This window comes from Dendronephthya gigantea, unplaced genomic scaffold (genome assembly GCF_004324835.1).
Source record: "Dendronephthya gigantea isolate DGI-Jeju-01 unplaced genomic scaffold, DenGig_1.0 000050F, whole genome shotgun sequence".
NCBI lineage: Eukaryota > Metazoa > Cnidaria > Anthozoa > Malacalcyonacea > Nephtheidae > Dendronephthya > Dendronephthya gigantea.
Window position 1 is genome coordinate 1,249,378 of NW_021163060.1, and position 14,267 is coordinate 1,263,644.

At 38.7% G+C, this 14,267-nt stretch overlaps 2 protein-coding genes across 2 annotated transcripts; both read left to right on the forward strand.

The window, feature by feature from the left end:
- The first annotated feature begins 1,477 nt into the window (after window positions 1-1,477).
- On the forward strand, window positions 1,478-7,460 carry LOC114528608 (ATP-dependent RNA helicase DDX54-like). Its single transcript, XM_028550274.1, has 26 exons — window positions 1,478-1,731; window positions 2,133-2,203; window positions 2,328-2,444; window positions 2,521-2,592; window positions 2,685-2,776; window positions 2,914-3,009; window positions 3,124-3,186; window positions 3,279-3,337; window positions 3,579-3,640; window positions 3,712-3,748; window positions 3,870-3,964; window positions 4,067-4,124; window positions 4,232-4,299; window positions 4,408-4,492; window positions 4,584-4,642; window positions 4,792-4,867; window positions 5,042-5,133; window positions 5,284-5,413; window positions 5,544-5,608; window positions 5,682-5,861; window positions 5,979-6,030; window positions 6,130-6,196; window positions 6,290-6,391; window positions 6,478-6,579; window positions 6,859-6,950; window positions 7,019-7,460. Exons 1-26 carry the CDS (start codon window positions 1,611-1,613, stop codon window positions 7,195-7,197), a joined length of 2,292 nt encoding a protein of 763 aa, XP_028406075.1. The 5' UTR covers window positions 1,478-1,610; the 3' UTR covers window positions 7,198-7,460.
- A 102-nt stretch (window positions 7,461-7,562) lies between these two features.
- Window positions 7,563-14,177, forward strand: LOC114528603 (protein eyes shut homolog). Its single transcript, XM_028550268.1, has 10 exons — window positions 7,563-7,713; window positions 7,871-10,378; window positions 10,565-10,838; window positions 11,166-11,392; window positions 11,590-11,856; window positions 11,992-12,452; window positions 12,536-12,917; window positions 13,023-13,215; window positions 13,454-13,745; window positions 13,875-14,177. The coding sequence occupies exons 2-10, from the start codon at window positions 8,092-8,094 to the stop codon at window positions 13,962-13,964; spliced, it is 4,473 nt and encodes a 1,490-aa protein (XP_028406069.1). The 5' UTR covers window positions 7,563-7,713; window positions 7,871-8,091; the 3' UTR covers window positions 13,965-14,177.
- The last annotated feature ends 90 nt before the right edge of the window (window positions 14,178-14,267 follow it).

The window sequence follows — 14,267 nt, forward strand, 5'->3', positions numbered from 1 at the left end:
AGAAACCACGGGCTTATCGCAAACCACAGCAGCCGGCGCAGCGAAACGGTCGAAAATCGTCTAGAAGGAGTCTGGATTTCTCTGCGATAATAGTCCAGGAAGAAGACAACGGCAATTCAAGTTTCACAGACGGCTTTAGCAGACGAGAAAGACAAGCTCTCAGAAGAGGAACCCGACACGAAACGCCCGTCTTTTCTTCTCAAAATGTAGACAGCTTGGCTCGCGTGAATGGTTCACCACTTGCCTTTGAGAATACCATTGCAAGACGAATTGATTTCGCTTCACAAAGCCTGACACCTGGACAAGGATTGAGAGAAACAAGCGACAGTCCTCCTGTATTTTCTCCTGGTTTGAGCCCAGCTGCAAGAGGTATTTTATCACAACTAAGGCGCTCAACGTCTGGTAAATCTTCCGCTGAAAAACGTTCAGCAAGCAAGATGTCCGAGCAAAATACTCCTGAAAGCTGCTCGCCTCAAAAGCGTGGAAGATGGACACGTTTAATTCGATAAACGGGTTTAATTTGCTGTGAAACAGCATTCAGGACTGCGCTGAAAGCTAGTCTAGTTGTGTGACAACTATTTAAATAATCGTCCGGAAAAAAACACAATTTAAAACACAAAAATATCGTTCGTTCTCGTTGTTTTGCGAGGTCTATTGTGGACAAAACTTTATTCAATATAACTTTAAATTTGAATAGCTGAACTGCAGGGCAGTTTTAGTATTAAGTGTCCATTTGGGACCATTTAGGAAAAGGCAAAAAATATAAAATATGCGTTGTACAGAATACATAAATGCAATATTCATAAATCGTTATTGAGTTTGTATATAAATGAAATTGTGTATTTATTTATTTATTTATTTCGATAAAAATGTTGTACATTTATATATATATGCATATATGAAAACGTTGTGTATAAAGTGTTATTCAATAAAGTGAAATATTTGCTCAAAAATGTTCTTGTGTCGGTCAGTCGGTTAGGGAAAAGTTTGCAGACTTTTCGTCTGTGTCAAGGCTTCCCAAAATGACTGAATATTTTGCCTAAATATCGTTGAACAGTTTAGAAAAGCTATCGAAAACTTCTTTAAAGAGAAAATGACTACTAAATAATATTTATCCAGTGAATTAGGAAAGTTTGGGAGAAAAACTTTCGGTTTTTTGGCGGTTTTTTGCTAAATTTTTAGTTGACCTTGTATCCGAATGATTTAACCTTGGGGTCGTATACTGTAAGAAACTTGTCATAATGACTTGTGAAAAATGTGACTTGGCATTTATGACACGGGGATCATCTTCTTCGGTAAAACGCCCTTGATTCAAAACATTTTGCGAAAATATCCCTCTTTGTGATTCAAAAATCGTACAGAAACAAGATCGACGAAGACTGAGGAGATACCAATATTGAGAAGCTTACATGAAGAACCTCGCCGATTTCTTGTAACTAATCACAGTGGGTTCAGATATTGCTCATTAAATTCAAAATGGTGAACGCAGATGAAGAATTTAGTAGATAAATTTACGTTAAAATTCCGCCAATTTACTGCAAAAATAAGTAAAATAACCGGGAGTACGAGATAAATAAAGTGAGAAAGTGTTTTTGCTGCAAGTTTAAACCATGGCTGAGAGAAATAAGAGTTTTGTTGAGGACGAAGATGGTAATTTTGAGGTGTCTGTGAAGAAAATGGTGGCCAGTCATAATAGGAAGAAGAAAAAGTCAGGAGGATTTCAAGTTATGGGTGAGTGTTGTAGAATGATGAATCAATCCAATATCTTTTCAACTTAAGTTTCTAGCAATATTCGATGCAGTTTTATGGAGGTGTCTGGCCAGAGAAATGGAGTTGAAGACAAGCCAGTTCACCTACCTCACCAATTTTATTAATCAACCAGAGAGTTGAAAGTTTTATTAATTGGTCAGAGTGATAAACATCTTCTATTCTCTTTATTTTGTGACCAGGCCATGTTCAAAGAATATCAAATAAATGGCATGACACATCCCTATTTGGGCCAGTCATACTATTTATCATTTGTCATTCCTCTCCTTAATCTAAATCTGCCTTTTGAATGGAATGGCCCAACCACTTCACATCTTGTATCCTGCTTCCACTCCACTCCATAATTATTTTCTCTCTTATTCCAGGACTTAGTTACCCAGTTTATAAGGGAATTATGAAAAAAGGTTACAAGGTTCCGACACCAATACAGAGGAAGGTTTGTAGTTTAAAGAATATGTCTTCTTGCTTTATGATCAACTGGCTCAAACCTCATTCTAATGTCTTGGGGTATTGAGAAAGAACAACAATGTAAAATATATTATAATTCTTCTCTGAATCAGGCAATCCCTTTGATATTGGATGGAAAGGATGTAGTTGCGATGGCCAGGACTGGGTCGGGTAAAACAGCAGCATTTTTAGTTCCAATGTTTGAGAAGCTTCATGGACATTCAGCAAAGGTATGAGGCTTTCCAGAAATAGATTTTTTTAGTCTGAAGTTAGTGAAAAATACAATTTTTCTTTATTTTATTGCAGACTGGAGCAAGAGCATTGATTTTATCACCAACACGGGAACTGGCATTACAGACCTTGAAGTTTACGAAAGAAGTAAGACAAGAAAATATTCACAATGGATTGTATTATGGTGATTCAATACTTAGATAAAAGAACCTGATTAATTGGGATCTGTTCGCTTTTAGCTTGGTCGTTTTACGGACTTGAAGTCGGCGGTCATTCTTGGAGGAGATAGAATGGATAATCAATTCTCAGCTTTACATGAGAATCCAGATGTGTGAGTATTTTGAAATAAGTTGAAAAAGAAATATGTGATGTGCATTGTAATTTGGTTTCTCTGGGTTCAATATTTGTTTATTTGTTTAACATTATTCCTTATGGTCAGGATAACAGAACATTAGTTTCTAATTCTAGTGTCATTGCAACTCCTGGTCGCTTCTTACATGTCATCATGGAAATGGATCTGAAACTGACTTCTATAGAGTATGTTGTGTTTGATGAAGCTGACAGGTAAACCATGTTAAGACTCACTGTAACTCAGAGCTGTGTACAAGAGTAATATAATGGCTCAACATATCAGGTTTCATCCCCCAACTCTTTAATCATTTTCTTTATTCTTGTCAGGTTATTTGAAATGGGATTTTCGGAACAACTTCATGAGATTATAAGCAGACTTCCTGAAGCACGGTAAGACAAAGATCACCTCTTATATCATGTACTTTTGCCAATGTTCTTGATTACATAGCTTCTGATGCAATATAACATTTTTCTACCTACAGACAAACATTGCTGTTTTCTGCAACATTGCCTAAATCACTGGTTGAGTTTGCTAAAGCAGGTACATAACATCAAGTCAGTATTTACTGTGGCATACATGATGTAAAGACTTGAATGAAAACTTCAATGCATGTGTACAAACTACATTTGGGTGCCTGGAACTGGCATTGCCCATTTCCTTTTGTTGAGGTCATATCAAGCAGAGTGGTAACTGTGGATAATGTGTCAGGCAGCCAGTCTGAAAGTTTTCTGAAGTGTCTCATAATTTCATTATAAAGAATTCACATGATTATTTGTGGCAGGTCTGAATGATCCAACGCTATTACGACTTGATGTGGACACAAAGCTCAGTGAACAACTGAAGGTAAATCCAATTTCTACTTCTGAATCTTTGGACTTCACAAGCTTTTAGACTAAATAAATCTTTCTCTTTAGCTTGCCTTTTTCTCTGCAAGAGCAGATGATAAAAATGGTTAGTTGGTTGAAAATATGTTTTGTTTTGTGGCCTGCTTGATAATCCACTTGGGAATGCGAGGAAATTAAACACTTTTTGTACAAGTTTGATAATATATTTCTCTGTGATATTCCTCCAGCTGTTCTGCTTCATCTCTTGCAATCTGTTATCAAACCAACAGAACAGACAATGATCTTTGCTGCAACCAGACATCACGTGGAGTTTTTAAAAACAGTAAGATAGAAATTACTCCTCAGAAATTATTCTTTATCAAGTGAAACCTCGATCGCAATATCACAATATGTTTTTCAAATGGTTTAAATTTTCTTTTCTCAGCTTCTAGCGCTTACAAGCATACCATGTTCCTATGTCTACAGCGCACTGGATCAGGCAGGTTGGAAATCAGAAAAAAATTTTCACATACAAAAATTTAGTGCTGCGCGCTTTTTCATCAACCTAGGAAAACTTGTTTTTAATTTTTTAATTCTTATTTTTCTCTAGCACGAAAAATCAATGTAGCAAAGTTTCGAAAGAAGAAATGTATGGTGCTGATAACTACGGATGTTGCGGTGAGAATGCTTGGCTGGTTCTATTAGGATTGCCTTGCGAAGTGAATTACAAAGATCTCTCGAATCGGGGACATGATTCTTAAGGACGTTTTATTTTGAATATTTCAGGCGCGTGGTATTGATATACCAATGTTGGATAATGTCATCAACTATAATTTCCCCGCGCAGTCAAAGCTGTTTGTCCACAGAGTGGGTGAGTGTGCATGCTGTCGCAGGATTTTAGGCAAGTCTTGTGGTGTGTACATACCACAGCATTTGATTGCTGATAATCATCGTTCTCACAGGTCGTGTTGCAAGAGCTGGTCGTATTGGTACAGCGTATTCCATCATTGCTCCTGATGAGGTATTTAATAATAATTTCCAACATACTTCTTCAAAGGTACTGTACATACTCTGCTATCTATTTTTTGCAAAATCGTGTATTTTTTGTTTGTTTTTTATTTGACAACGAGAGAACGTATAATCTAATTACATCTCTCCTGTCTTTCCCAGGTCGCATACATGCTAGATTTGTGTTTATTCCTGGGCAGACCTCTAAAGACAGCCAGAGAAAGTTACACAGAAAACGGTAAGTTCATACACGAATACCCGAAGATTAATTCTCCATTATTATTCTCTGGTGTACCTCGGAAATAGTTTTGGAACATGGTGCTCAGTCTGCCGACCAGAAGCATGCTTTATCCTACTAAATTACAGCAGAAACTATTTTAATGATTGATAGAAATTGAATGTGATTTTTTAGATGATAAAGATTTTGTGTATGGCCGAGTTCCACAAGATATAATTGATGAACAAGAGGACACGTTACGAAATATTCATCAAAACACAGACGCGGTATATTGTCTTTAACTTCTCCATAATTTCCCTCAGTTCTGAGAAGAAATAACACACGATGCGGAGTTGTCTCACAAACGTTGCCAGATGAGTCTTGTTTCGTTCACTTCACTTGCATCCGAGGTTTTATATCGTGTTTTCTTCTCGTAGCAATCTGAACATGAGACGTGTACGAAGGCATATAAACAGTATTCCAAGTCAAGACCTGCACCATCGCCAGAGTCAGTGAAACGTACAAAAGAAATGAGTTTAAAAGCCCTCAACTGCCATCCATTACTGGGTAAGAAAAGTAAGGTTCTTACTGGACCTCTAGGAAGAACAGTTTAGAACTAAATCCAGTAGACGTACAATAATGCTTTGTTTTTTGCGCTGTGGATTTTTATATCACCTGTAATCCTTATACCTACCAGGAGGTGTTCAGGAGGTGGCTCACGCCAAGTTTCTTGATGGTGTAAGAAGCTACAAAGCGAAACAGGTAATGAAGATATTTTTGGAATAGATCTTGGCTCGTAAACGATAATTTAAGGTAACGGTTTTTGCTTCAACAGACAATATTTGAGATTGGTGCGACGTCAAAAACGCGCTCTCAGGACATCATGAGGTTGAAGAGACGGAAACACGGGACAGTTATTGAGAAGAATAAGCAACAAATGATGAAAAGTCACGAAGACAAGAACATGGAAACGAGAGGAAGTAAAGTGGAAGAAACTACCCAGGATGAGATCAAGGTGGGTGGAGAAGTTTCATTTCGGGTTTACGATTTCATTAGATGCTGATTGCGTAGATCATCTGTTTCTTCTTAGTAGAGGTGAGAAATCTCTTATTGATCCATCTTTTTTTTGTAGAGTGTTTTCACAACGGTCATGGATCCCAGTCGCAAAACCCGAAGGCCAAAAGGTAGATGAAATTCAAATGCATTTACCATCATTGTGTATCTTCAACAAAACAAAGGATTAGAGAGTTTTGAATGAATGATTTTAAATTTCTCTCTCAAAGGTTTGCCACAATTCCGAGATGAAAACTACATTCCACATCGAGCGCCAGATCATTTCTCGGAACGAGGGTATGCTTTTCCATCTTAAACAGCGATACTGTGCTTTACAATCTTGCTGGGTGTATTTTCACCTTTTAAACTTGAAGATCTCGTTGTCTACAGGTTGGGCATCAACTCGTTTCAGTCCCAAGCTGAGAATGCCGTGTTAGACCTGGATGCTGACGAGGCCGTTGGATTGACGCGTACACAGAACAACAAGCGATGGTAGGGGAGGGGATAGTGAGCAAGTATCACGTATCATAGTTTATAATGAACAGGATTGATTCATGTCGTGGTTTTAATATTTCTAGGGATCGCAAAAGAAAGAAATTTGTTGGAAAGGAAGAAAATACAAAGAAAAGAATCAAAACAGAAAGTGGGCGATGGATTCCAGCCTCGTATAAGACAACTTTGTATCCTTTGGAAACAAAATTGAATAGTTTGCCTGGAAGAACAGTTTAGAACTGATAGAGCTATCCAGTATAAATAAAGTTAGTTTAGTTTAGGTTTCTTCCTGTAGTAACACTGGATCAATAAGAGATAATCCTTACTGGACCTCTAGGAAGAACAGTCTGGAACTGATAGAACTATCCAGTATAAATAAAGTTAGTTTAGTTTAGGTTTCCTCCTGTAGTAACACTGGATCAATAAGAGATCCTCTAGAAAGAACATTTCCTTGACGTGATGCACAGGTACAAAGATTGGCTGGATAAAAATGCGGTGAAGCATCAGAAAAACGAGGATGACAACGAAGACAGTAATCATCCTGGAACATTCCGGAAAGGTACGAGTCCAAGTGTTGGTAGTTTTCAAGTAAAAACAACGAAAGTTCTCATGGATGTTTTACTTCAGGTAAAAAGAGAGGCCGAAGGAAAGATGGCCGTCTAGAAGGAAGAAAGAACGAACTACGGAACAAAGAACAGATCTTGAAACAAAGAAAAAGAAAACAGAATATTTTAGAAAGACAAAAGAAAGGAAGGGAGAAAAATATAAAGAAAAAACAAGACAGAAATCCCAGACGAGAAAGATAGGTCTTGTTTAAACATGTTGAATTAATGCGATGCTTCCGTTAATTAATTTCCTCACAGACCTCACTTGTCTGGAAATAAACCTTTCTCGTAATCGCATCAAACGGGGGGTGCAAATATCACACGAAGCTTGATTGTTCCGCAGAACTACTTGAGCCAATGAGACTTCGTGTTACATCAGGTTTATGTCATTATGAGAAAGGTTTATTGGAGAGGTATATTGGTGTATTGGTGCATTTAAACGAAATATGAGACGAGGCAAATATTTGCAATGAATTAATCGGTAATTCTGTTGTAAACACACTGCTCTGGTGACAATATAAACAATACCACGTGTCCTCGATTAGGTCGCCTTAGTAACAAAAATCAAACAAAAACACTAGTTTTATTCCCCTAAGTCAAAGCTTGGTGCGCGGCCAAACATTCCATTGCATCCACGCGCATTCTTTAACCATTTTCTGTAAAAATCAACAACTTTTATCGTTTTGTGAAGCGTTTACTACACAGAAAGACCACCAGGTATGTTCAAAATGAGTCTGTTTCTTTGTTATACTAGCGTCGCTTGATCCTTTTAAATTTATAAACACAAGCGTTGTCAAGCGACCATGATTATTGTTGATTCATTTGCATATACATCGTTGCAAAAATTTGATCAATTGACTTTAAATTTTTGTAGACGTATCAAACTTGACGCGAAATTCATTGAATTTGAATACAGTGAAGAGGTCTGTGTTTTACGTTACGTTCTGTTGGCAAACTAGTAGGATATTTTAAATAAAGCAAACAAGTGGTTTTTAAACCAACTGGATTACAAAGGCTTATGGTGACAGGTTGTGATGAAAGATGATGTATTTCAGCTATCTGTCGTTATCAAACTGAGAAAAATAGGTTAAAGAAATGAATAGTTTATTGTTCTTTGGCTTGTTGAGCATATTGTTGACAGGATATCCTGCATCAGGACAGAGGACATCTAAAACTCAAGGTTTTGTGTTACCAATATGTGATACAACTTGCCCTGTGAACAAACGTTGTGTACAAGATAACGCCACAGTCGTTTGGGAGTTATTTTCAAGTAATGAGTGTAAGAGCTACCAGGCTTGCTATGGTTCAAACTCTGGCTATCCAGATGATACCAACACAAATATATTTGCTGGTCGATTTTATCCCATTGTTACGGCTCTGGGATCCAGCGTGTATTTTGAAGCGAAATACTCTGGTGGATTATTAAAACCGTTTACAGTGTACAATGTCAACCAAGGGAATTTTTTAGGCTGTAAAAATGCAACACAAAGTGTTGGTACATTACTAAACACTGTTAAAGTCCCCGACAAGTATATTTCCAGTCTTGGGTATAAATTCTTTATTGCAAAGTCAAAAGCAACATATCATCCTTGTAATTTTGGCTTACGACTTCATATGAATGTTAAGGATGTGACTAATTGCAGTGGTTCTCCAAGGGGAAAGCTGTGTTCAGGCAAAGGAAGTTGCATCTCTGAGTCATTCACTGGTGATATGCATTGTGAATGTTGTGCGGGTTACTCTGGACGTTTCTGTGAAGAGTTGGATGCTTGCTATACAGCTCCCTGCAAGCGTGGTAATTGCTCGGACTTGAAAACTGGACATAGCCCAGATTTTAACTGTACATGTGATGTGGGCTTTACTGGACAATTATGTGATATTGATATCAATGAATGTAACCTACCAGAGAATGACGGTGTTTGTCAACATGGTGGATTTTGTGATGATGGTATCAACTCATATATTTGCTATTGTCTTGAGGGTTTCCACGGACAACACTGTGAATTTATATCAAACATGTGTGAACTGATTAAACCATGTAAGAATAATGGAAACTGCAGTAGAGTTGGTATCCACAAGGAGTCCTATGTCTGCCATTGCGCTTCAGGATTTTATGGTCGTAACTGTACATTGAATATGACTACGAGCAGCATGAAGCCTCAGATTTCTGATATTGCAAGGACTTCATCATTTGGTACGGCCACTACTATCATTTTATCTGTTGGACAGAGCTTCATCAGTTCCTCGCTCTTTGGTGTGACTGCAAGCAATGGTTTTACATCGATGTTCTCAAGTACAGCCAGTTTTTCTGTAGCATCCCAGTTTTACTCAAGTTTAGAAACTGGTCCAGTCACAGAGTCAACTACTAAGTGGAAGAGTTATTTATCATCAACCAGTATATCACCATCAACCAATGCATCACCATCAACCAGTATACCACCATCAACCAGCGCATTACCATCAACCAGTAGACCACCATCGACCAGCACATCACCATCAACCAGTATACCACCATCGACCAGTACATCACCATCAACCAGTATATCACCATCAACCAGTACATCACCATCAACCAGTATACCACCATCAACCAGTATACCACCATCAACCAGTACATCACCATCAACTAATATACCACCATCATCAACCAGCACATCACCATCAACCAGTACATCACCATCAACCAGTACATCACCATCAACCAGTATACCACCATCGACTAGTACATCACCATCAACCAGTATACCACCATCAACCAGTACATCACCATCAACCAGTACATCAACCAGTATACCATCATCAACCAGTACATCACCATCAACCAGTACATCACCATCAACCAGTATATCACCATCAACCAGTATATCACCATCAACCAGTGTATCACCATCAACCAGCGCATCACCATCAACCAGTATATCACCATCAACCAGTGCATCACCATCAACCAGTGCATCACCATCAACCAGTACGTCACTGCAGACTAGTACATCACCATCAAGTTACCTAGATTCATCGCTGAGCAGTCAGCAACCATCTATTTATACAATAGCTTCCCCAGTGATTGAACCAAGTCTCACCATAGCCACAAGCATGGTTGAATATGGTACCTCTTTGATGCAATCTGCAAGCACACCAGCCCTACCCTCAATTACCAATCCATCACCACAACTATCATCTTCCAGTGTAATATCACCATCAAACACCATAGTCACAGCACCCTCATCAACTGTTGTACCAACAGAAATACCACTTCAGAACAAGACTTGTGCAGATAATCCATGTGGTGAGCATGGGATATGTACCAACAGACAGAGTCCGTCATCTGATCTACCATTTCACTGTGATTGCCAGTATCCAACAGTTGGACCTGTTTGTACCACAGGTATGGTGCAGTGTGTGAATCATCTGTTCAACTGAGGCAGTTACTCAGTTGTAGAGACTTAGTTTGTTAGGGGTAGTGCCCGTAGTGGTTAGCTATTGGATATCTTGTTCATCACTCTCATATTTATTTGACCAACACCTGGTCATTTGTTTCTGTCATTTTGTAACTTTTCTCTTCTCTTCACAGATCTGGAACTTCATTTTCCATACTTCAGTGGCAAATCCTACATCCAATTCAAACCAATTGCATTTGGTTCAAGAGTCAACAAGTTTGTTATCTCGTTCTATTCCAACGCAGATGGTGTTATATTGTTCTCTGCTCACAAAACATACCAAGACTTTATCAAACTTGAGGTGACTGGGGGACACCTGAGGTTTTCTGTTGATGCTGGGGATAAGGTTGTATCTGTCACAAGTCGAGAAAACGTAACCAATGGTAATGCTACAGCAGCTAGTTTTGGGTGAGCTTGTTTAAAGTGTTATACTTTGTAGCTAGGTCATTTGTAGATTACGTCAACTAGAATACCACCTGATGACAACCACTGTGCATGATTATTTTACTGGATCAACTGTGATTTGACCTATAAAACATTGCATTTATTTTTCACCTTCCACGAGCAATGTTCTTCGTAGCAAAGAGTTGATAGCACTGCTCCCAAATCACAGAGGTGTAGGTTTCATATCTGCTGGGGACCTGAGTTGCATTTTTGCAAAGTTTACAGTCTAGTCTTAAAGATCACACTGTTCTGATCCTGACTATGACTTGACACTGACTATTGCTTTTGTAGATATGATACGCGTACTGGAAGCGTGTTTCTGAGTGTGAATAATGGAGTTGAACAGCGAGCTAGAACGAGAGGGAAACTGAGAGATGTTCAGTTATATCACCCTCTTTACCTTGGAGGAATTGTTCCTGAAGTTTATACCAAGAATAAACGTGATATTGGTGTGATTACACCCTTCGTTGGCTGCATACGAGAGCTTGAGTTTAACGAAAGAGCCATTGAACTTTCAGGTATTGTGAGGAAGGTTCTTTCTCGTGGCCTGCGCCAGAGTTGTACTGCGCGTTGTTTGTGAGAATTCTTGTCTAAACAAACTTTGTTTCTGAGTCAATCCATGACCCGGTCATCCCAGACATTCTGGGAGAGCAGAGTATTTTGAATATAGTTTTGCAAATGAATAATAGAATTCCTTTGTTTTTTCATTTAACAGCTGCCGTAGACTGGCAGAATATTTCTGAGTGTGATCTTCCCGCCTGCAAAGCAAAGCCTTGTAAGAATTCGGGAATTTGTGTTCAAGATTTGGAGAATGTAAACGAGTATTCTTGCCAGTGTGAATCTCCCTTCTCCGGGAAGAACTGTGGAGAGAAATATGCTTGTGAAGTGAATGTTTGTAACGGTGGACAATGTCTGAACTCAAGCAGTTCCGGAGTGAACTGTTTGTGCCCGTTTGGAAGAGCTGGTGTGTCCTGTAACAAAGGTATAAACTGTGCGTTAAAAAGCTCTGCTGCTTTTGTAGGATGTTTCATTTAAATTCATTCAATTTATTTAGTTTCAGTGAATATGTTTTAAACGTTAATGCTTCTCGTTTATATTTTCACTGTTATTATTGTAGATATTCAAGTGAACATCCCTATGTTCAGTGTTGTCAAAGAGAAGTCCTCTTATCTGCGGTACCTCGCCCCCCGGGCAGCTGTGAGTCAACTTGATATCCGTATGGAAATAAAGTTCGCAAACGATTCTCAATCCAGGGGGGACGGACTGCTCTTTTACGTCGGTCTCCACGATCATCTGTCTGTCGGAAGTGATGGTGATTACCTCGCGCTGGGTGTGATGAACAATCGTATGGTGTTACAGTTTAACCTTGGTTCTGGATTTGCTAATATCACCAGCGATCTTCTAAGCTCTGAGAACAAGTGGTTCACAATCTTGGCTGGTAGGAAGGGGAGAGAGGGGTATTTATATGTGGATAATGATGTCAATGAAGGACGCAGCCCTCCTCCCTTGGAGGGCTTGAATGTCTTTGGCAATCTTTACTTAGGAGGAGTCCCTGAGTTTTCAATGCTCAATAGCGAGGTAATATATCACTTTATTTGGTTTTATCACAATATTCTAGAGTTTACATCATTACAACTCTTGCATTTCATTTCTACATGCAGGTGGTGTTCACAGAGGGATTTAGAGGGTCAATAAAAGATCCAAAGGTACGAACAGGGATATCAAACTCATGGTTATCGCTGGTAATGGAACATTCAGCGAACACTACAGGTCTAGTTCCCGTTGAGGCTGGTTTAAACATTCAAAATCAGGAAGTCAACACATGCGTAGTTGGAGCATGTTTGAATAACGGTACCTGTCAATCACTTGGTGCTTCGTATTTCTGTCGATGTACGCCGGAATGGTCCGGAATGACGTGTAATGATTCATCGGTACCTTGTCGGGATTATAACCCATGTCACGGAGTGTCCACGTGCCGTATGCTTGATTCTGGATTCATGTGTGATTGTCCTCCTGGCAAGGCGGGAAGATTTTGTGAAAATGGTGAGTTACGTATGAAAGACTACAAGTGAAATATTTCATGATAGATCTGTGACTTAACTAAATAGGGTTTTGCCATTGCCATAACACAATCTTATTATATTCCAGCTATCAATATAACCACGCCATCGTTTAAAGAGTATTCCTATCTAAAGTTCTCATTGGCAAAAATCAAGATTTTCTCTCAAACCTCTGTCAATCTCGTGTTCTCGACGTCAGCAGCCAATGGTATACTGTTTTACGTTACTCGTGATATCACGTCATTATCCGGGGATTTTCTCTCAATCACTTTGCATGAGAGGTGAGACCTTGTAATCTTGATTCAAATCATTCTCAAACTAGGAGAGCTTATACGAAAGCTAGATAGCCCTATCCACCGGATAGTTATTCTTTCAATCACTGTAAAAATGCAATAAAATTACATCTTTGGAGCTGACAAGAGAATCCCCATTTTTTGAATACTAAGGTTTAATGAAAGTTATCTGGTATAATATGAGTATAGTTTAATTTTGAATTTTGCTTCTACTACTTCTCTTTAGACATGTGTATCTTATTTACAACCTTGGCACAGGAATTGCTAAATGCAAAAGTTTAAATACAATAAGAATTAACCAAAATAATGACATTACTGTGACAAGAAATGCAAAGACAGCCGACCTTGTGGTAAACGGCAATCGTACGACATGTATAAGTCAAGGTGGGGCGACACAACTCAATGTTGCTTCAGTGTTTTATCTTGGAGGAGTGCCTGATCTCTCGTTGGTACAACCCAGGGCATACGAGAACTCTAAGGATCTGAGGGACTTCACTGGATGTGTGGAGACGTTAAGGGTAGGTTTTACTGCACTTTTGTAGAAACAACCATCGAAAAAATGACAAGATACTTCTTTTTATTATGTGAAATGATCTCGCGTAGTCTCGTAGTTCATATTAAGATTATTCTTACAATGTTTTTCACAGGTGAATGGTCATTCTTTTGATCTCACTCAACAAGCAGTGCTGGGAGGTCGTAATGTTGTCAACTGTGATACAAGTCTTCTTCGGGTATAATTCAACCAGAATAAACGTTTAAACTTCAGACAGCTTTTAACTATATTGCTTACTAGGCAAGCCCGTGGAAAGCATACAAACCGTGTCTAGCATTTCTGTGTGTACACCATTGTTCAACATATTGAATGAAAAAATACTATATACCGTAGGCAATAGAATATATTTATATAATTCATCAAAAGGGCAATTAAAAAGGGAAATATATTTAATTTTTATACGTTGTTATGATGAGTAAATGATGAGTTTTGGTGACCGCAAAAAGCATGTTCAGGGAGGGGCAGTGCTTTGAAAAAACGCAGGGGA